Source organism: Protopterus annectens, chromosome 17.part0 (genome assembly GCF_019279795.1).
Source record: "Protopterus annectens isolate FY-2018-M chromosome 17.part0, PAN1.0, whole genome shotgun sequence".
Taxonomy (NCBI): domain Eukaryota; kingdom Metazoa; phylum Chordata; order Ceratodontiformes; family Protopteridae; genus Protopterus; species Protopterus annectens.
Genome location: NC_056751.1, coordinates 425,894,073 through 425,918,312, shown reverse-complemented (window position 1 = coordinate 425,918,312; position 24,240 = coordinate 425,894,073). Strand labels below are relative to the sequence as shown.

General features: G+C 42.3%; 1 protein-coding gene across 1 annotated transcript in view; it reads right to left on the bottom strand.

The window, feature by feature from the left end:
* The window catches only part of POLD1 (DNA polymerase delta 1, catalytic subunit), a gene marked incomplete in the record, with an annotated part of 1,583,142 nt that overhangs the window by 1,002,241 nt on the left and 556,661 nt on the right, over positions 1-24,240 (bottom strand). The window contains 1 exon segment of the mRNA XM_044059378.1: positions 23,729-23,817. Coding sequence (XP_043915313.1) covers positions 23,729-23,817 — 89 coding nt within the window.

Below are 24,240 nucleotides of genomic sequence, written 5' to 3'. Positions count from 1 at the left end.
CTACCATTGTCAGTAGTCTTTCTCCTTTCTTCCTAATTTTTCATTAAAAAAAAAAAAGAATTTGAGAAAGTACTGTTTTGTGTTTTTGGTTGCGTCATGGCCGACAAGCCTACAGGATTCAAAAAGCATTACCTGTGGGTATAACATTCCAAGTTCAGATGACCACAGAGAATGTGTGCACTGTCTAGGTCCCACTCATTTAGAAGCAGATTGTTCAGTCTGCTCTGGTTTCAATTCCAGAACTTTAACCGATTGTAGAAACAAGTTGGTTTTAAGAGCCCTTCTTCCATCTTCCTCTACTTTCTTTGTTACTGGGGCTCAAACCCCTTCCAAAAAGCCTGACAAAAGTAAGTTGAAGTCTATAGCTAAATAAAAGGAGTCTCGTAAGTGGTCTCCTTATCATTCTTCGACATTGACTCCTTCATTGGAGCCACCTTCTAAAATGCATAAGAAGTCTGATCCAATCGTTTTGAAATCTAGGTTGCCACGGATCTGTACTCCGCTGCTGCTTTCGGATCCAGTTTCATCTTGGCTCCCTCCTCCTTTCCTGGAGGGTTCGCCACAAAGACATTCCAGACCTTTGTCCACCACTACATCTCTTGGGTCTTCCAGAAGCCTTTCGGAAGCCAATGTGGTTAGGATGATGAGGAAGTTCCTCAGAGCACAAATTCAAACGGCAGATGGGGATTTTCCTGGCTCAGACTCCCACCGGATCCACAAGCCAGCCCTTGTCCACTTCCCCTTAACATCTCCTTCAATCTGACCCATGGTTTTGGAGCCCTCTCATCAGAGATCTCTGGTGGTGTCTACATCGGATCCGAAGACAATGTGTTCTTTGACTCTGGTGGCTCCCTTGAGCTGAGCAGCTCTGAGTATGTTGGAGGTGGAAAACTCTCGGAGCTGAAGCATCAGTACCAGTTCTGGGGGTTGGAGTTGATACCGAAGCGTTCGCAGCCATCTCCCCCCCCTCGGGACTTTGGCTCGGGATAGTTCGAGTCTAACCCCTTCCTTGGGTGGGGTTGCAGCAGCTGGCGATTTGAGAAATTCTAGTTCCTGTGCTGCTGAATTTTGTCTTCCCTAGGCATTCTGCATTTGGGATTGTGGAAAGGGCTTTCTTCTGGACTAGATAAGAAATATCCCTGCCCCCCCCTCAGATCAGACGATCCTGCATCATCCAGTTCTTGGTGCTGAGCCTTGTCCACCCTTTCCACAGAGCAGCCAGCTGAAACTAGATCTGTCAGGACATTGTCATCTCTGCTAATACTTCCCTAGTGCATTCCTCAGAGGATGTCCCTCGGAAGAGAATGTGTAAAAGGAGGCCCTCTGATTCCTCTCAGAAAGCTTTCATGCAGGACACAGATTTTGATGAGGGGAGGGGTCTCCCAGATCTCCACCTGAAGACATCCTGGAGCTCATGAAACAAAAAGGTGGATGGCCCTCAGACTCCTCCTCCCAGGAGGAATCAGTGTTATACATGGAGGGTTTCGGGTCTGGCCCATCTACTTCTAAGGTACCGCCCACCAATGAGCTGATAAATCTGGTCTCTCGACGAGCGTGGATGGAGCGGGACAGTGTAGAGCCAATACCAAAAAGACTAGACAAGATTTTAGATTTTAGCTCCCTCTAAGGTCTGTGCACACTGAAGCAAGGGTGTCCCAGTTGATGCCATGGTTATGGCCGCAGACACAAAAAAAAGAAATGGCAGGACTGAGTTCTTCTCTCCATTCTCCTAAAATAGAGTCCAAGGCTTTGGACAGATTTGGGAAGAGGGGTACGCTTCAGCAACCTTTGCCACAGGTCACTGAATTACTTAGCACATTTTATAAGGTTGCAAAGAAATTTGACCAAGGAGCTTGTCAAATCTCTATCTGGGACCATGTTAGCCGTGGGTGGAAATAGACTGGAGGGTGGCCAGTTGAGAGAAGATTTGATCTGAAATGCATTCATGAGGCTGATCTCCCATGCAGTGGAAGGTACCTCAAGGGCTGTGGGTTCAGGCATAACCATCAGGAGACATTCCTGGATGCAATTATGTGATTTTGCGGAGCCCTTTAAGTCTTCATTCATCGTTGCACCTTTTGATGGATCTTTCTGTTTGATCCCAAGGTTAAAGACACGCTCTCCAGATTTGAACAAAATGGAAAGACCTTGTATGCAGTGGGTGTATGTTTTGAACCCCTCAGAGAGCTTTCTTTAGGAATCAGCGAGGAGGTAGAAAAATGTAGTTCAGAAAATCCTAGGGTGCTTTTCAGGATTCATAATGAAGATGGTTCCCCCAGGAGCAGAGGGGGTAATTCAAATGGAAGATGCCACCCCTTGTGGTCCCCATCTGGGACAATTGCCATTCAGACCGACAATATGTAAGTGGTCTGGTACAGCAACAAACAAGGAGGAGCCAGATCTTACCCTCTTTATCAAACAGCAGTGAGAATGTGGCAATGGGCAATCTCTTCTGGTTGCTTTCTAATAGCAAAGTGCACTCTGGGGAAATCCAGCTTGATTGCAGACAAACTAAGCAGGTCCACTTTGATGCCTCACAAGTGGTCTCTCAATGTCAATGTGGCAGAGAGGATTTTCTGTCAATGGGGCCAGCCATGCTGTAGCCTGTTTGCCTCTCCCCTCAACCACAAGTGAGGCAATTTCTTTGCCCTTATCCCTCCATGGGGGAGTCACAGAGAGACAATCGAGTCCATGACTGGCCCACTGTTCTGCTTTATGCTTACCCATCATTAAACTTCATGTAGAACAGAATGTGCTGTATCTTTAAGAACCATTTCAAGGACTGAACGTGCATATAAATAGCAAGCGCATGCTAGCTTCAGTGCCATTTTGAGAGTGCAGCCAAAGAGCGAGCATGTATGAATGTAATAGCTAGTTTGTATACAAGCTTACCAAAGTTAAATTTACTTAGCTTCAGTCCTGATGTGTTTGTACATAATAAAGCTGCTTGAACAGAACCCACAAGGACTCCTCTACTATTACATCCTGACTAGACTAGCAAGATGGTGTTGTGTACAGTTTATACACAAAGTTCCATTACTCTGAAATGTTTTCTCAGAGATTCTCCTGCCCAGTTCATTCACATCATACAGTTATTTGAAGTGCTTCTTAAAATGATAAATAATTTTAGCAATATAATAAGTTCAGAAGTATTATGCTGCCATATAAACTTATTTCGCAAAGTCCAGTTACACAGAGGCTTGCATCGTGCAGTTATTCAATTTGTTTTTTTTTATAGGGATAAGAAGTGATTTTGTACAATTCAAGAATTTCAAGAATATTACAGTACCAGAGAGGTACTTAATTTTGCAAAGTTCAGTTATACAGAGGCTCGTTATGCTATTATGCAAAGTTACAAGTACTGGCATAAATTTCTGGCATATGTGCATATATATGCTCGTGCTTATTTGCAAAACCCTCCACTGATGTGTTAATATGTCAGATGGATTTTGAAAGCCCTTACCACTTGTATTTGATCAGAATATTGCAAAGAACTGAAGAATATTTGAGCAAGAGTACAGGATGCATGCACCGAGGCATTCATTTTGCAAAACTTAGCTGGGTCAGAGGCCATAGAAAGAGAGCGTTCATTTGTGTATGCACCGGCAGTATATGAAAGAGAAGCTGAAAACCATTGTGTTATTTTACAGGCTGAGTCAGCGGAAGACCCAGAGTGTTTGAAGAGCAACTTCAGAGAAATGTGTAACCCCCAGACAAATATTACTTTAGAGAGGCATATGTTTTACACAAGAGATCAGAAACCAGAGGAAACTTTTGAAGCTTATATAAATGATCTGAGAAACCAGGCTAAAACCTGTTGGTTTGGTGACTTAAAAGATAAGCTGATAAAGAACAGGCTTATGTGTAGTATTAATAGTGCTGATGTGAGAAAGATCTTTCTTCGTGATAGTGATTTAACATTGAGTAAAGCCATAGAGATTTGCCAAATCCATGAAGTGACAGAAAAACACAAGTATGCTTGCAAGTGACTAGCGTGGTTTCAGCAGGCTCCAGAGCAAATGTAGACAGCATGCAACATGTGGCAAACAGAAATAGGCCTACTAAGCACAAAGCAGCTACAACCCCTGCTGGCTCATTAAGGAAACCATGTACTTTTCCAGGAAGTTCTAAGACCAGTTCAGTTAAAGGTGCATGCTCAGTACAGTGCAAGCATGAATCAGCAAAACCCAAGCCCATTTTTATTGCTGTCGCAATTGTGGTGCAAATCATGAGTTTAAAAGACATAAAATGCTTAGTATTTGGTCAGCAATGTCACAAGTATAAAAATGGAACCATTTCCAAAATGTTTGCAAATCAAGTAAACCTCATGCACTAGTAAAGAAAGGTTACACAAAAAAGCAAGTTGATCAAGTACAGACGCAGCAGTCAGCTTTCTATGTGGATAGTATGTCAGTAATTGGTGAAAGAGCTGATGCAGTGAATTTACAATGGTAAATCCAGAGAGCTTAAAGCAGACAATGGTTCAAAGTGTAATGTTATATCAGCAGACACATTTGACAAAGTAAGACCTGATGAGCAACTCAGTGTGCCCATTAGTGCGAAACCTGTTGCTTATGCAGGTAAAGAGATTCAAACTGAAGGCTCAGTGCTGCTTTCATGTTATTTGGCCATGAACTGTTGCAACGTGTTATTCAATGTAGTCAGATCAGTACAGTCTTTACTGGGTCACACAGAGTTTGAAAATGAATCTGCTTTCTTTTACCAAAGAAGTTCATCACATAACTGCATCTCCTAGTTCTAATTTTTCTGAAGCCATTTTATCAGAATATTTTGTTTTTGATGACAGGTTGGGAAAACTTCCTGTAGTGTATTCCATGAAGTTAAACCCAGAAGTCACTCCAGTAATCAGACCAGCAAGAAGAGTTACAATAGCTATGAAAGAAAGTTAAGGCTCAATTGGATAAAATGGTGCAGCAAGGTGTAATTTGTCTAGTTATAGAACCAACTGAATGGGTATCGTCTATGGTAGCAGCTCACAAAAAAGGCTCAGACAAAATCAGAATATGCATTGACTCAAGAGGTTTGAACAAAGCACTGAAAAGACCATATCATCCGATGTGCACAGTTGAAGTGGTCGCAGCTCTAATACCAAATGCCACTGTTTTTTTCTGTTTTGGATGCAAAGAGTTCATTTTGGCAAGTGATGTGCTTGATCACAAATCTTAAGAACCACTTTTGGTACTCCATTTGGCAGATACAAATTTCTAAGGATGTCATTTAGAATAAATTCTGCAAGTGAAGTCTTCCAGTGTGCAATGGAGCAATTTTTTTTTTGGGTTATCCTTGTGCCATTATAGCAGATGATTTATTGGTTGGAGGCAATGGTGAAGCAGAGCATGACAGAAACCTAAAGAAAGTTCTAGACAGAGCACGTTAAGTAAACTTGAAGCTCAATCCTCTAACACGCAAATTCAGACTTCCAGAAGTTACATATGTAGGTCCATTTATTTAGCAGTACTGGCTTGAGACCAGACCTGACCAAGCAAGCAGCCATTCTTGAGATGTCAGCAGCAATGTTCAAGCTCTACAACATTTCTTAGACATGGTCAACTATTTAGGCAAGTTTATACCAGACTTCAGTGAGTTGACAGCACCTTTAAGAGAGCTAACGAACAAAAATGTTGCATGGTCATGGTTAGAGAAGCAACAGAATTCATTTGAAGAGGTCAAGCAGAAAATTACCACCCCACCTACATTAAGATACTATGATGTGAACAAACCCAGTTACTCTTTCCTGTGATGCTTCAAAATTTGGTCTAGGAGCAGTTATACTTCAAGAGGGCAGACCAGTAGCCTATGCATCTAGAACACTTACAAAAACCGAGATGCGGTATGCTCAAATAGAAAAAGAACTTTTAGCAATAGTATTTGCATGTTCCAAGTTTCATGATTATATTTATGGTCAAGCTATTCAGATTGGGACTGATCACCAATCTCCAGTTACTATTCTAAAGAAGCCTATGCATTCAGCTCTAGCACGGTTACAAAGAATGATTCTCAAATTGCAGAAGTACAACTTCAAAATGGTCTAGACAAAAGGTAAACTACTCTACCTGGCAAAAGGTAAACTACTCTACCTGGCTGATACTTTATCCAGATTGCCCAGGAATATAACAGAACAGCCTGACACAGAGAATTTTAACTTTGATGTGATGGCAGTGCTTAATTCTTCTATCATTAGGCTTCATGAGTTGAGAAATCACACTAAGACTGATCCGATTTTGCAAATGCTTGGTCACTACCTTAATGATGGATGGCCATCAACCAATCTAATGTACCACTTGAACTGCAAACCTATTTTCCTTACAGAGATGAGCTGTTGATGGAAGATGGCATTATTTTCAAAGGTTCTAAAATTGTTGTTCCTGCTTCCTTACAACATTAGTACATCCAGATTTTACATTGTGGTCACCAAGATTCCGCATCCACCTAGAGGCAAGTGAAAGAATTAGCATTTTGGCCTTCATTACTGAAAGACACTGACAACGTACTCTGTTCTTGTTCAGTATGCAACAGTAATAGACTGCACCTGCAAAAAAACCCACTTCAGCTACATCTAGTTGCTAAACTATCTTTGTCGACAGTTGCCACTGATATCCAAGTGGAACAATCAACACTACTTGGTATTGGTAGACTCTTATTCAAATTGGTTTGAGATTGATATACTCCCTAATCTAACATCTACTACCGTTACTACTAAACTGAAACGTCATTTTTCAGTCCATGGTAGTCCACACAAAGTTATTTCTGACAATGGTATTCAATTTACTAGCCAGCTGTTTCAGAAATTTGCAAGTGAATTGTTTTTTCTTCACATTACCAGCAGTCCTGAGTATTCTCAGTCAAATGGTCTGGCTGAGCGATCTGTGCGGAGTGCAAAACAGCTACTTGAAATGTCAAGACGTGACAATTCAGACATTTTCTTAAATCTGCTTAACCTGAGGAATGTACTTCGTGAAGATGTTCTTGGATCTCCAGCTCAACTACTTCTTTCCAGGCAAACAAGAACTATGCTACCTATTCCTACCAATCTACTAAAGCCTAAAGCAAAAAATAATAAGAATATCAAGGCTCAAATTATTTAAGAAACATTGAATCCAGAATCATCGTACAAGTCAAGCAAACTTCTTTCTTCATTAAGGGAAGGAGAAACTGTCAGAGTTCAAACAGAAAATGATTTTGACAACATAGGGCAAGTTATTGGCAAACGTCCTGAACAGAGATCCTACCTTATAGACTTGGAAGGTACACAGTACAGGCAAAACCATAAACATCTGTTACCTTTACCAGAATCATCATCACAACATTGTTATAGCGACTCAGACTCTAAATCTCAGAGACAGCCAACTATTGTTTCCATCCCAGAGGGTATTCCTACCTCTGATTATATCCCTGAAGCTGTTCCAAGTAAATCACAGATCGAACATTTTTCGGAGACTGCTCCAGTAGTTAAGCCAAATTCCCAATTATATATCACACATTATGGACACATATCTAAGCCCAGTGTGAAATATGCAGCAACATGGACTTAACTGTATATATATATATATATATATATATATATATATATATATATATATATATGTATTATATCTTGCAATAATGCATGACTGATAATTGTCTATGATATCTGCATGTCAAAATATCCATAACATTGCATGTTCTGTTTTTTCAAGAGGGAGGATGCAGATCAGGGAGCACATGCTAATTGCTGTACCTTTAAAGAAGCATATCAAAGGCTGAGAGTGCACGTATAAATATCAAGCACATGACATTCTTAGTGCCATTTTGAGAATGCAGCAAGGGAGTGAGCATGCATGAATACAGCAGTTAGTTTGTATATAGTTACTTAATTTAAAGTCAGTAAGCATCTATCGTGATGTGTTTGTATAAAATAAAACTGCTTAAACAAAACCCACAAAGACTCCTCTATTGTGTCCAAAGTAGGAAAGCGACGCTATCCTAGCTACAATGGCTCAGTAGGAATAATACACTCAATGATCTACAGTACTGGAAAGGATACGGAAAATGGTAGCTAAAAAATGAACAGAAATCAGCTAACTTTAGCTCAAAGTTTAAAGGAGGGAGGTAAGAATATAAGAAGTAAAAGCTAAAAAATTAAACCAACTCATGCCAAACAAGCTACAGTAACTGCAAAAATTTCAAAAAAATGCTCGATAGCAGAGGGATCCATGTTTGCAGCTAATGGCAGCAAATGAGATCTGAGGTATGTTAGGTTGGCTGGGCATTATGGGTAAAGGGAGGAGCTCAAGACTTTTTGGATCTGATGACTTAGTAGAAGTGTCCGAGTCGGATCAGAATACACATCCAAGCCTATCGGTTGAGAAACAAATGAAAAGGACAGCAGATCTAATTTTTTATACACACAGGGGGCCTTTTCTCCAATATTTGCTGAAAGCAAGAGAAATCTGGTAAGGAAGCTCACTTGGCAGAGAATTAAGAATAAAAGATAATTGGCTAGTACCTTGGCAATGTTTAACATATTAAACTAAGTCCTGCTGCTGACCCAGGACTGAGAGGCGCTAGTGATACTCCCGCTACATCTTTGCCTTAGATAGAGAACAAGGAAACTCCTCATCCTTTTCTGACATTCATGTTACAAAATATGCCACAACCTTTACTTAACGCCAGCATAGCTGATATGCATTACAAGGTTAATAAATTCAGAATACCCTGCAGGTATGGTAGGAGTTACCCCCTCACATGTTTTGGGTCCGAATCACCATTACAGCATTTCAAAGAGAGGCCATGGGTAAGAAATGGCAGAATTCCGAAAACAATTTTGCACAGTACTGCCATCATTCTTTAAGCAATGTATTCCTAAAGTTGTACTTCTTACAAAAAAAATGGGAAAAAAAAGTACCATTGTGTAAGTAAACTTGCCAGAATAGTAGATGCTCGAATGGTCACTGTTGCAGTAGCCTTAGCTGTATGGATTACATCCGGCATAGGATATAACAGATGGCCAGCTACCAGAGCTTAAGGGCACCTTCCATATACCCAAATGTTATAAGCTCGAATTGAGCTGAATAAAATCAATGGTTTGGGGGGCACGCCCTTCAAAGCTTTCATGCCAACAGAGAAGGAGGTTACAGTCTTGATAAAGGTCGATGCTAGGTAAAGAAAAATCTAACTCCTCACCCTGGCAATAAAATTATACAGAAAATAAGTACTGTAGAGAGAGAAAGCAGTTACTACAGCAGTAATCATTAAGCAATACACTGTCAAGGTAAGTTTACTTACACCGCTGTACCATGTTCAGCATTTGATCAGCTGCACTAGCCTAAGCAATATGGTTACATTACCACATTTTATAAGGACTGGGAGGATGATGATGGAGAAGGGTACAGGAAACCCCTGGAGAATGGCCCTAGCAAAGCCTGCTCTAGATCTGAAAAGCAATCTAGTTTGTACTGCTTTTGGTATGTATTGAGGGGAGAAAACTCCTGCATCGAGAATATTTCTCGAATCAAACTTTCCAAAAAGTCACCGATGAAGCCATGGCTCTGGTAGGAAGTGCAATTGCCCTGTTTTGATGGGAATAAAAAAATGGAAACAACATGCAATAACCATTTGGATATGGTCTGCTCTGACACAAGTTGTCCTTTTTACCTTCATAACAAATTAATAAGTAATCAGAACTTCTGAAAGCTTTATGTTCTGTCACGATTTTATAAAAGTTTGGCAAGATACAGGCAGTTTTTAGTCACTTTAGTTTTATACACTGGTCAGGCATATTTTTATCGACCACAGAAGTTTTGGATAGCAATTAATAAAGAGCCGACGGGTTTTGACAGGAAGAGGAAGGTGGCAGAAGACGGGTAGGATGGGCTGATTCTTCCAATAGAGTGGGGCGATTTGGGATTGCCCAGTTTGAAAGGGTGTTTTGAAGCTATACAGTTGGGGGCTCCTATGCATGTCACAAGCAGAAATCTATGGTTTAGGGTGAAGGGGGATGATGATGAAGCAGGGGGGAAGCTCAGGAAAAGTACAGTTTTGTACCTACCATAAATGTAGATGTCCGATAGGTATGCATCTGCAGTCATAACATATGGGTTGTCCTGCCTCAGGCAGCCCTTCGGTCGGCCGGATTCCAAAGTCTGGGTTTGGCCTCGGCTGATGTCGCACTTTCCCCGACGTCAGAGCGTCTGGGGTATAAAAGCATCAGCCGACACCATTTTCCTCAGTTTTTCTTGCCCCAGATGCCAGGTGCCCTCTAGGAAGGCTAAATTTGGATAAATGCTGAAAAACATTTGCAAATTATCTACATGAATAAACAAATACACCATAATAGAGTCCCCCAGCTATCTAAAAGAGGGGTAAGCACCCTAGGAATACCAAAGAGGGGAAGGAGGGAGGGTAATCCTGACTGCAGATGCATACCTATCGGACATCTACATTTATGGTAGGTACAAAACTGTACTATGTCCTTCAAGGATGCATCTGCAGTCATAACATATGGGTAGAATACCATAGCCAATCTGGGGGTGGAGGTACTAAGAAAAGGATGGTGTAGTTAAGATCCCCTGCAAGACTGCAGTTGCAAACCCTGCTCTGGATCTAGAGTATAAAGGTAGATTGTAATGCTTGGCAAATGTATGAATGGGGGTCCAAGTAGCAGCTTCTAAAATGTCCTTGGTAGCCAGCCCCCGTAGGAAGGCTGTAGTGGTGGCCGTGGCCCTTGTGGAGTGAGGCCTGATATTTTCAGGAACTGTCTTTCCATGAAAGGAGTAGCAAAAGCGAATGCAATTTCCTATCCATTTTGAAATTGTCTGTTTGGAAATTGCTCTTCCTTGCACCCCAGTTGCATATGCTACAAAAAGTTGGTCAGTTTTTCTGCTAGTTTTTGTTCTGTCCAAATAGTAGCGTAGTTGTCTGTGTATATCCAGGGTGTGCAAAAGTTTTTCCCCTTTGTTCTGTGGATTAGGGAAGAGCGTAGGCAAGTGAATAGCTTGGTTCAAGGATACCCTAGATACCACCTTTGGCATAAAAGTAGGACTGGTTCTTAGCGACACTCTGTCCTGGTGGAAAATAAGAAAAGGTTGCACTGCCATAAATGCTTGTAACTCAGATACTCTTCTTGCTGAAGTGATTGCCAGAAGGAATGCAGTTTTCCAAGATAGAAACTGTAGATCCGCTGATGCTGCTGGTTCAAAAGGAGGTAGTGTCAGTTTTTCCAGCACAAAGTTGAGATCCCAGGCAGGTAGAGAGGGTCTTATTGGAGGTTTAACATTTTTGATCCCTCTCAGAAATCGTCTGAGGAGAGGGTGTGAGAAGATAGGTGGATCCACATTGTATTCTGCTGAAATTGCTGAAGCATGAATCTTAATGAAAGAATAGGACAGGCCATTGTGGAACAATTCTGCTAAATATTCTAGGATATGTGCTAGGTTTCCCACTGTGACATCTGTCTCCTTTGATGTGCTCCAAATAAGAAATCTCTTCCATTTAGCTGAGTATGTCTTCCTTGTGGAAGGCCTGCGAGCCTCCAGGATAATGTCCTTTACCCTCTGAGATAAAACAGTTTGATTGGGATTTAAGGAATTTTCCAGGCAGTTAGCTGCAATGTTTTCAAGTTGGGATGCAGGGTCTTGAAATTGTTCTGCGTTAGAAGAAGAGGCCATAGGGGGAGAGGCCATGATTTTGCCTGAGACATGTTTCTCAATAGTGGATACCAGTGTTGTCTTGGCCAGTCCGGAGCTATTAGTATCACTTTTGGCTGTTCCTCCCTGATTTTCAGTAGAACCTTGTGCATCAATGGGAGAGGTGGGAAGGCATATACTGTTAGGGCTTTCCAGCTGAAAGAGAGAGAGTCCACCCTCCAAGCTTGTGGGTGGTATGTCCTTGAGCAGAATGCCTTCAGTTGATGGTTGAGTGGGGAGGCGAACAGGTCTATCTCCGGCATTCCCCATGTCTTTGTATGAGCTTGAAGATGTCTGGGTGCAGCATCCATTCGTGTGCATCCATAGTAGTTCTGCTTAGGCTGTCCGCCAGTGCATTTTCTTTCCCTGGCACGAATTGGGCCTGTAGTTGGATATTGAGATTCAGGCATAGATCCCACAGATTCATAGCCATCCGGCATAGCGGGTAAGAATGTGTGCCACCCTGTTTATGTACCACATGACCGTGGTGTTGTCTGTCCTTATTAACAGATGTCCTTGTTGGAGGAAGAGTTTGAATGCCTCGATTGCATGCCTCACTGCGAGCATTTCCTTTTGGTTTATGTGCATGCTTAGCTGCCCTTGAGGCCATAGGCCTTGGATGCATTTGTCCTCCATGTGTGCTCCCCATCCTCGGTCCGAGGCGTCTGTGGTGATGGTCTGCCTTGCTTTTGGTTTGTTGAAAGGCAACCCTCTGTTGGACTGGCAGGCCTGAGCCCACCACAGGAATTCCTTTTGAAGGCATGGAATGATTGGTATCATGGTTTCTAAACTGTGACTGTGTTGAGACCATACACTCCTTAGGTACCATTGTAATTTCCTCATATGCAGTCTGGCATGTGGGATTAGAATTATGCAGGATGCCATGTAACCCAGGGCCTGCAGGATTTTCCTTGCAGTTAGCTGAGTTTGTCTTGTCAAGATCATGAAGTAATCTGGAAGTTGTTTTTGCTTTTCTTCTGTGAGAATGGCCATTTGGGTGTTTGTGTCCAGATCTGCACCCAAGAAGGTGATCCTTTGGGATGGTACTAGTCTTGACTTTTGGATGTTGACTGTGTATCCCAAGGCCTGTAACAGGTGTATGGCATAGGCCAAGTCCTTTAACAGTTTCTTCTTGTTGTCCGTTTGTATTAGGCAGTCGTCCAGGTATGGATAAATTTGAATTCCCTGTAGTCTGCAATGTGCAACTACTGATGCCAGGCATTTCGTGAATACTCTGGGTGCAGTAGATAAGCCAAAGGGCAATGCTGAGAATTGATAATGCTCTGATCCTGCAAGAAATCTGAGGTGTCTTCTGCAACTTGGTCGGATAGGGACGTGCAGGTATGCCTCCTTGAGATCTAGAGTCACCAGCCAAGACTCCTTGCCCAACATGGGAAGAAGTTGCTGTAGGGTCAGCATTTTGAATTTTGGCACAATGAGATAAGTGTTGATCGCGGACAGGTCGAGAATAGGCCTCCATTGATTTTCTTTTCTTGGTACAAGGAATAGTCTGGAGTAAAATCCTTGGCCTTGTTCTGAACATGGTACCTTTTCTATAGCTTTCATCTGAAGTAAATTGCTGATTTGTTTTAAAGCCTCTGCCTTCTGATTTGGTGGAAGGTTTGGCATTCCGTTTCTTTTTGGCAAAGTGTGGAAGTGAAACCTGTATCCTTTGTCTATTATTTGCAATGCCCATGTATCCTTTGTAATATAATGCCAGTTTTTTGAGAATAAAGCCAGCTTTCCACCCAAGGGTGCTTCCAGTTGATCCCTGGTAGGCGGAATCAGAGTCAAGTCATTGAGTCTGTCCTGTAGTAGTGGTTGTTGTTGTAGCTGTTGCACTACTCCTCTGGTTGGCAGGCTGCCACTGACCGCCTCTGTAGGAGCCCTTCGATTGACCTCTGCCTCTAGAGCGCCTGTTCCTGCCTCTCTGGACTCTGTCCGAGTCTGGAAAGGACCAATTCTTTGTAGGCCAGTTTCTGCTGAATCTCGGTGGTTGAACTTGCAGGAAATCTTTAACTGTTTGCACAGATTTTGCTTTTTCTTCAACCTTTTTTAGAATCTCCTGAGCAGGGGAGCCAAATAAATTTTGTTTCTCCATTGGAGCATCGAGGAGTTTAACTTTGACATGGTCTGGCAAAGATTGCTCCTTCAGCCAGGCATGCCTACGAATAACTGCCCCAGTCATAGCTGATCTAAATGAAGCCTCCAGTGCATCATAGCCACATTTTAAGAAATGATTACTAACCTGTTGTGAGTTATGTACCAAATCCTGAAGAGATTTACGGTCTAGGGGTTCAGGAAAAGAAAGTTCCTTATTCAGTTCATCTAACAAATACTCTTGGTACTGTATCATATGGAATTGACAGTTTAATGCCCTGACAGAAAGAGTTGCAGATGTATACACCTTCTTACCCCATCTCTCTAAAGCTCTAGACTCTCTATCAGAGGGTAGGGGATTTTTTGCAGTAGCGGCTGCAATCCCTTTAGGGCCCTGAGAAATAGTTTATGTGTCTGCAGAATGGGCTTTATACAGATGGAAATGAGAATCCAGGACCCTGTAATATCTGTCAGGTTTGGCAGGGGCCGGAGGAAGAGTATCAGGGGCTGTACTGACATCATTGTACACATCATCAATTACATTTAGAACCAGAGGTATAGCTAAGGGCCTATGCTGAGGCAAATGCAAAAAGGTCCGTAATCTTTTTCTAGAATCAGAGAAATCCTGACCTTGCCACTGAAAGTGTTCTCTCATGGAGTGTAAAGTCTCCCCAAAGGAAAACTCTTCAGGAGGGGAGGCCGAAGGGATAGATTCCTCTGCATCTGAATCCTCATAAGGCGAGTAAGCCCCTTCCTGGTGGTCTGACAACTCAGATCCATCCGTGGAATCATCTGAGGAGTGGGGTTCAGAGGGGTCAGTCCTGGGCCTTTTGTCTGGAGGAGGTTGAGAGGCCCTGTCTGGGTAAGGTTGTGAACCCCTAATTAAGGAAATAAGGTCCTCAGCCAGGCTGAGGATCTGTGAACTAGAGGAAGGCCTCTGGGGTGTAGATTTGGCAGGCAAAGCTTTTGAAAGTTTGGCAGCTTTAGCCCTAGAGAAGGCCTTAATGGACATAGAAGCTGGGGGCCTAGCAGCCCCACGTGCAGGGGTAGAAATGTCCAAAGGTATGGAGTCGGACAAATCCTGAACACTAGCTTCGGTAGGTAGTTCTGAAGCCGACTCAGTCGGGGCCTCTCGGGCCTCGGCGGTCGGAAGTATGGTTTCGGAAGAAGGAATCGCCGTGGACTCTGTTTCGGCCGAAACCGAGACACTCGCGGTAGGCCTAGCCGTGGTTTCAGCCGAAACCGCGGGCCGCGAGTGTCTGTCCTTTTCCTTGCGTTTTTTGACCATATGCGAAGTCGGAGTCTCCGACGGCATTTTATAAGCAAAATCGGCTCCAAAAAATTCCTCTGCAAACTCCGACCGACGTCTAAGAGTTCGTCGGTTGAAGGAGGCACAGGCTAAACAGGCCGATACGTCGTGGTCTGGGCCTAAGCAAGGAAGGCAGTAAGAATGGAAATCCTTATGAGGTATTTGTTTCCCACAAGTTAAACAATTATTTACTTTGTCTGACATCGGCTGAGGCAAGAAAGAGTCCCCAACGGGGTACTTAGCTTTTTTCAAGTCTTCGGTAGCTGAAATCTCTGGATCTGACCGACCGGCACTTGCGAACAGCTTCTGCTTCGGGCACCGCGCGGCAAGAAAGACTGAGGAAAATGGCGTCGGCTGATGCTTTTATACCCCAGACGCTCTGACGTCGGGGAAAGTGCGACATCAGCCGAGGCCAGACCCAGACTTTGGAATCCGGCCGACCGAAGGGCTGCCTGAGGCAGGACAACCCATATGTTATGACTGCAGATGCATCCTTGAAGGACATCGTAGAGAGACTGCTGGGATTCTGGATGCAGATCCTTGAAGGGAATGGAGATAACCATGCACAATGTTATATTCATACACCAGCATTAAGTGTTCTGAGAACTGGGCCAGCAGGGGAGTGGCAAAGGAAGATTCTGCTGATAGGGATGACTGCAATTAAGGAAGCAGACAATAGGCAAGAGGGGGCTGGAGTTTATTGGAGAAGACTGGCAGGGGAACCAAAGTACGGGGAGTATATAATTAAAGACGGAAGTGTAGCAGAAGGGGAGGAGGCCAAGAATTTATTTAGACTGCAGGCTAGAGATTGCTTTCCCTATCAAGGATTGATATCAGAGTGCAGGCAGGGAGTAATAAATAGGAAGATCCTAAGCAAAGCACCAGCACTGGTGGGGTTTTTGGTGGAATCTATAACGGAGGCTGCTGTTAAGGAAGGAATGGAGCACACAAAATATTGCATGATGATTGTGGGAGTCGATCAGGGGAGGTTGGAGGGGATTGTGAAGAAAGATTGGATAGGTAATTCATAAAGAAACAATGGGGGGGGATATATGTATGTCTCCCAGGTGACATGCTTCAACAACGTATTAGTTTAAGGGTGTGCACTTATGCAACCAGCTTATTGCCCATTTTTTCCCCTAACAGATGTTTGTCAATTGAATTGTACAGGTTATAGGTCATATTTAAGGTGGGAAAAGTTTTGGAATGATTTATTGTGATCTCATTTTTTCTACCCCAAATTCCTGGCATTTTAACAAGGGTGTGTACACTTTTTATATCCACTGTACCTTGAAAGGAAAAACAAAAAGAAATAGATTTTGACATCCAAGAAGAAATAGTTTGCTTGGATACAGCCAATCCTAAGGACCTAGGATGAAAGGAAACAAAGAGCTGATCAGATTTCCTAACAGTCTTAGCCTTATCCAAATAAAATTAGAGTTGTCTATGCATATCCAACATGTGCATCACCTTTTCAATGGCAGATTGTGGAGAAGGGAAATAAGTGGGCAAATGAAAAGACTGATTAAGGGACAACTCATTTACCACCTTGGGCATAAAAAGTATTAGTACGCAAGGACACCCTGTCCTTATGAAAAAGCAAAAAAGGAGGACAAGCCAATAGGGCCTGAAGCTCAGACACCCGTCTGGCAGAAATAAGGGCCAACAAAATTATAGTCTTCTAAGGGCAACGTTGCAAGGAAGCTGAAGCTGCAAGCTCAAAAGGAACCAGTCAATTTTTCCAAAACAAAATTAGATCCCAGGGATCCCCTCCTGGGAGGTCTAATATAAAAGATGTCTTTAAGGAATTACTTAGCTTCAAATCTAGATGCTAAAAGAGGAGATAAAGGCAGACAAGCAGAGACAGCTGGCAAGTGGGCCTTAACAGAAGGATAAGCCAACCCAGCAGTGAGCAATTCACAAAGATGACAGAGAACCAGAGTAACATCCACAGAAAGGGGATCCAGGTTACGAGAAAGACACCAAGCAGAAAACCTCTTCCATTAGGATAAGTAGGATTTCCTAGTATTGGGTTTTCTAGCCTCCTGTAAGACCCTAAGCACATCCTCAAAAAAAAGGTGTGTATGTAGAATCAAAATCAGAAAATGTGTTTATGTAGAATCAAAATCCTATCACCCACAGTATCAGTTGAAGAGAGGTCAGGTGGGGAATGGATGAAAGATCCCACATCCTGTGAGAGTAGGTCCACCATGTGAGATAATTTGTGTTGACTGCCCTTGGTTAAATGCAGAAAAGGGAACCACTGCCATCTCTGCCAAAAGGAAGTCATCAGATTTTGGGAGCATCCTCTTGAATTTTGAGCAGGACTTTTGGAATGAGGGGAAGGGGAGGGAAAGCATAAAGAAACATCCCCTTCCAAGAAAAAGATAGGGCTTCCACCTTCCAAACCCAATGACCTGGGACTCTGGCACAGAATAAAATAAGTTATCAAAAATCTATTTGAGGAGTACTCCACTGGTGGACAATGTCCAGAAACAAATCCCTGTGAAGCATTTGTTTGTGGGAATGAGTTAAGGACCTGCTTAGAGAGTGTCTGCCACAATGTTTTGACCTGAGGGAATGTAAACTGCCTGAAGAATCACTTCATACTGGATAGCAAGATCCCACACTAGGAGTGCCAACCAACAAAGACGATAAAATCTTGTCCTCTTATCTTGTCCTTTTATATACCAACATCACTGTGTTACTTACTGCCTGTAAATACATTGAGAGGTCCTGGGGAGAAAACTGGATGAAAAGCCTGAAGCACCAGCAGAACAGCTCATCTCTTTGACATTGATGTGGTCTTTCCGTTGAAGAGGCGACCTCAACCCCTACACCTTTAGTAGCCAAAAGCCACTTCACAGACGCTTCAGAAATGGGGTGGGAACAGCTCCTGAGAGGGAAAAGAGGATGAAAAGGGAGAGAACTTGCTGGATCCACCAGTGAAGTTCCTTCTTGAGAACGATAGAAGAGAACTTGCATTCACTGAAACTTTCTCATGTAGAGTTTGGTCACAGGAAGCACAAGGGTGGTGTATGCCATGAACCTCACAGCTCTCAAACTCCCCGGCTGTTATAGAGGCCAGAGGAAGAAGAGTTTGAAAGAAGGAAATGAGTGTTAAGGTGTTGGGAGGAGGTAGGGATGGCAACAGACACGGTCTGTATCCTGCACTCCAGAAAAACATGGTCTTGAGAAGGAGTCAGAAAAGAAAGACTAAGTTTATTGTGAACCCCAGGCTTTGCAGAAGAGAAACAGCAAAGTGAAGATTTTGCAACTGGATCTAAGGAAAGGATGCCTGAAAAATAAGGTCATTCAAGTAAGGAAATGGTTGGATCTCCTGAAACCTGCAAAAGGCAATCATAGAAGTGAGGCATTTGGTGAATATCCTTGGGGAAGTAGAAAGGCCAAAGGGCAAAGCAGAGAACTGAAAATGCCAAGGAGCAACAGAGAAAAGTAAAAAATTCCTCAAAAGGGAATGAATCGGGATATGGATTTAAGCATCCTTGGGATCCAGAGGCACCTTATAAGCCTGAGAAAGCAAAGGAGGGAACAAAGTTTGAAGGGACAACATTCGAAAGGAGGACACTAACAGAAAAAAGCTTAGATGATCTGGGTACTAGAAACATCCTGGAGTAAAACACCCTTCCCCCTTGAGGACACAGGCACCTCTTAAATACTAATCCGAGTCAGAGGATCCCGAAGCACGCCTGGAAAGAAGAGTTGTTCCAGAGGGGACCCAAGGAATACCCATAAAATGGGGGAAGGGTTTTCCAATCCATGAAATACCCCTGACGAATAATGGACAGGACCCAGGAATCCAGAGTAATCTGTAGCCTAACAGGAAGAGACAGAGAGACAAAGACGAAGAGAGAGAGGAAAGTGTCAGACAGTGCCTGGTTTATCTGGAAAAGGAGACTTCTGAGGCACAGAAGTCTGAGTAGCCTTAGTAGGAGGAGCCCATTTGCCATCCACTTTACGCTTAGGATGAGGGTGAGATTGCCTGCAAATAAAGGCTGGCTTATTGGGACAGTTTCTCTGAAATTTAGGCAAAGGAGAAACAAACAGAAGTTTAAGTTCCCACAAACCCTTGCCCTTATCCTGAAGGGACTTAAACATAGCAGCAGCAGCTTCACCAAACAAGTGTTCATTACCATGAGGGACATCCATCAACATAGCCTTGATATAATCAGACAAAGGTTGAAGCTGAAGTCAACAACAACTTCTCATCACTGACCCAAAAGCAGCAGCCCTAGAAGAAGTATCTGCTGTATCACAATTATACTTGATGGAATGACAAGCCACTTGGGATTAAGTCCCTAATGGGGAAAGGGGCAGACGTTTTACTCTCAGAGACTGGAAAATCAGAAATAACCTGATAGGCTATTAGGACAGCCAACAAATACCTGGACATATGGGTCTGATAATTAACAGCCCTAAAAGCCAGGGGTATAAATCTTTTTGCCTAGCCTTTCCATAGGCCTAATATCTTTATCAGAGAGCAATAACTTGGGAGAAGGAAGCAATTGAGAGGGCTTGCCAGAAGCTACAGACACAAACTGAGGGATCAGCAGAAGGACACTTATACAAACATTTACAGTCCTCAGGCACCCTACAGAATCTATCAGGTTTCTTTGGAGCAGGGGGTTGAGAGTCTGGCGCCTTAGAAGCATTGGAAAATGTATCCAACAAGGCGGACAAAACAGCGCAGACAGCGAGGGTTTAGGAGAATCCATGTGCAGCAACTCATAACATCTTTTATGAACCTCAGAAGCCCAAGCACAATCCTATTTAAAGAACTTCATCATGCTGGAGATAGTGTCCCCAGAGGAAATCTCTTCAAATGGAGTATTGGGACTGGTAGATTCCTCTTCCTCTGATCCACAGTCCAAAGGAGATGGAATCTGAGAAGAGTAAGCAAGGGATTCCTCATATGAATTCAACTCCTCCTCAGAGGAATCCTATTCCCTGGGTCTTTTTACGGGAGTCAAGGACCGGGGGGGGGGGGTCAGAAACTCTCTGAGGAGATTTGAATGTCATCAAAGCACTAAAGAAGTCCTGAGTATAGGCCTCCCATTCAGTCTGTGGATCCCTAGGAGCTGGAATAATACGTTTAGTCTTTTGCTTTTTCTTCAGTGGGAGATCCGCCTTAAAAAATTTGGTAGGCTCTGACCCAGGACGACATTCACTAATGGTGGAAGGGACTTCTTTGAATAATATTTGAGGAACACCCCTAGGCCCCTCGGAGATAATCAGCCATGGTTCCCCCTGAACATCCAAAACAGACATCTGCAATGCCTCCTTGGATGTGCTTAAAGTCAAATCCCTGCTAGCCTCCAACTCTGTTAAGATGGAGGAATCCAACGATAAAGCTGGGCGAACCTCTGGGCATTCACTCATCTCAGGAGAGATGTCCAGCGGAGACTGAACAGCAGACAATTTTGGCCTAGGTTTCTTGGCCTTCTTCAATGATGGCTGTCCCTTAGAGTGGGAAGTTCCCTCCATCGTGTCTTTCACAAGAAGCTTAAGACACTAGTTTTCAAGATAAAGCGCCAAAGAAGAAAAGTCTACTATGCAGGGTTTTAGGTATAAAAGCCTGACAGATGGAATAGGACATATGGCAATGCGAGGCACCAAGGCAAAACAGACACTGTTTGTGGCAGTCTTTATGGGGAATCTGTCTCCCACATTGGCATCTACCCTTCATGAATGACATGAGACCCCACACGCAACAATAAAATAAAGATAAGTAAAAAAGAAAAAAAAGAAAACCCAGTGGGGCATTTATCTGCAATTACTTGGTGAACCAGTAAGGGTTCAGACTGACTATCAAGAAATGGTATTCAGACTGATGGCAAAGAAGTTATGAGGATGGTAGGTCTGGATGTCATCTTTATGCCCTATGCTACACAAGAAGCATGTGTGTGATGCACGGCATACCTTAAAGCAACCTAAGGCTTTGGTATACTGGCCAGACGTCGGGCCACCCTTGGCAAAGGATCCCTAATGTAATGAATATTGCAACAGTGAAACAGAAGGACATCTGAAAGTTACAGGACAGTCCATACAAATTCTCTCTCTTAGCTTTAATAAAGTTATGTCACAGAAGACAGTTACAAAGATAAAGAACCAGAGTTGTGGTAACATAAGAATATTAAAGCTGTTTCTGTTGCTGATAAACGAGTGGACTAGCTTGCATACTTATATTACCACAACTGGTTCTTTGTCTATGCAGTTTTACTTTGGTGTGGTCCTACTCTTGGGTTCACAGAAAAAAAAAGTTAAGCTTCTATAATAAAAATAAAATGTGGAAGTCTCCCCAAATGAAACTTATATGCCTAGCAATGGAAAACCATTAGCTGACCTCTGATCCTCGAAAGTCCACAAGAGAAGTGCTCATTGGCAGCAGGGAATCTCTAAAGGGATTTGTGTTCACATCATTTATTTTTATTCAGCTTTGCTCATAATAACAGTTTGGGACTGTGAAAGGTGCCATTAAGCTCTGGATACTGGCCATTTGTTGTATCTTAAGCGGACTATAACCTAAACAGCTAAGGTTACTGCAGAAGTGCTCAAATGATGAACATCTCCTGATACCACAAAAATAGAAAAATGGTCGTAGTCACCAAATCCAAACTCTTTTACTAAGTAATGAGAATGTTTCAACATCAAGTAGCTGGCTTTCTAACCATCAATAAAAAGTAAATAAAACAAGCAGCATTCCCCATTACTTCAAACTATTTTTTACTGGTCACATTTACCAAGTTCACTGTATCATTCTCGGCTGGAGCGTCTTCTGTGTGGAGTCTGCATGTCCTCCCCGAGGTAGAGTGGCGTTCAAAAGACATGCATGAATGGGCGTGCCTTCGTTGAAGGTTGGGCTGGCACCTCTGCACCATAAAAATTGACTGCCAATCATTAGCAGACCGGAGTTCCGCTGTGGCGACCCCTAACCGGGAAAAGACAAAAGAAAAACTACTACTATATCATTTACTGATTTCTCTACCAAACATACTCCATATGTATATCCAAGTCATACCTCTCAATTGTCCAGATTTTTGCATAATGTCCAAATTTTTGCCTCATATTTTAAGTCTGTTCCTCATAAAATTTGTGGTTTTCTGGCAAATCACTGAGGATTGGAGTCACTAAATAATAACATACATTTCAGTTTCAAATGTCATATCCTTTAGAAAACGCATGCTAACACAAATCTTTTATTCTAGCAACTAAGTTTACACAAGTAATATTTAAAATATGCTCCTATTTCTGGGCCTTTGCCCCCCATTATTTCAGGCTTTGTCCAGATTTCTTGAGCAAAGAGGTAAAGACGCATGATCTGAGTTTGTTCCACTTGTGACAGTGGTGGGAAGACGAGGCTGTTACTAGTGAAGACTTTGCTATGATTTTGCCAAGTTTTTGTTTTATGTCTACCTTGCATTCTCATCATTATAGATTTTAAGTTAATTTTACTTAAAACTCAGCATGAAATCTGCAGTCATTGGGAACATCTTTTTTTCAGTTCTGTTAATTGTACAGCCTATTTTATTGAACAAGCTGTTTTGGTCCAAGAAAAGAAAGTCCAACTATATTGCCAATAAACCAGTTTCTGGAATGAGTTCTGCAAGCCAAATAATCAGTATAGTAGACAGTCGATTATCCAAACTAATTGAGACCCAGGGTAGTTCGGATAATCAAATGTATAACTGAACCAGATAAAAAACTTCTAAAATCTTGTTTTTTCTGTAAGAATACACTTTTCAACCATTCATTGACTCCAGTGGACAATAAAGAATATTTTTCACACACAAGCTGGCTACAAGCTCAAAATACATGAACAAGTGAATACATATAATGTTTACATTTTCAGACTTTATGATTTTTCCTACCCAAAAACTTTGGAAGGCTGGTTTGGATAACTGACGTTTCAGATAATAGATGTTCGGATAATCAACTCTCTACTGTACCAGGGCAGATTAGGAGTAGGGTAAGATGTCATAATGCCAATGCACAACACTGAGTAAAGAAAAAAGGCAAGCATGTCTTTGGCATATTCCTTTAACTTGCTGACAGTCTACAAGAATGGTGTGAACTGCTTTGGTACAAGTTGTCACAAAAAAACTGATAAGGGACCACTGAATGACACAATCAGGTTGATATATGTCAATGTTGTGTGACCTCTCACTAAAATAATTTTTCAAGTAGAAAAGTTTTTTTTTTTTTTTTTCATTTCCTTAGAGTGCCAGTTATACTACTGTCCATTAGATTAGCTGCCAATATACTGTCCAATAAATAGCAAAGTCAAATAGCAAGGATAGCTCATACTAGCATGCAAACGATCTGAGGCAGTGCTAAAGTCCAATAAATTAAACCATGATATAATACAAGTATAAATGCAAAACACAACCCCAGTTCTGAAAAAAAAGTTACAGCACTGTTGCCAACAAATGAAAGAGTTTCACCATCAATGTTCATGGTCTCTAAACAGATGCACTGAATTATTAATCAATGTGAAAAAGAGAGCGAGTAAACCTGACTTATAATGCATGGCAGTAATGTACCAAAAAAACAAGTGATAAAATACATTCCACGAACTGCATCTAAAACAAAAATGAAGAGTACATTCTTTACTTACCCTTTTACAGGTTCTATGACAGTAGCACCTGTGTAGTCTTCACCAGTCTCCGTTTTCACAACTGGCATCACCAGGTCCTGCTTCATTGCCTAATGAACAGAAAATTACTGTGATAGAGTGTCCAGCTCTAAAATTATGACAGTACTTGTGTCACAATCAAGCCTGAAGATATGTAAAGCTGTAACAGTAGCTGCCATAATAAAGATGGTAAATAACCACATTTTAACCACTACCTGTTGGTTTATAGCCATGATGTAAACCACAGTCAAGCAGTCAGTTCACAGTAAGTGAAAAAGAAAAAAACAAACTGAAGTCAGAAACCTGCCTTAAAATACTTAGTGTATGACAACACTTGGATTGCTTTCTTTTCTTTCTATTTGAAAACATTTCCTTATGTTTCCCAATGTTTTGATAGTGGTAAAGTATGTGACAGTTTACTACAAAGTCCTCCTCCTCCACTGCATGCCAGGATTAGTGGAGACAGTTGCTACTGACACGATGAAGGCTGTTCA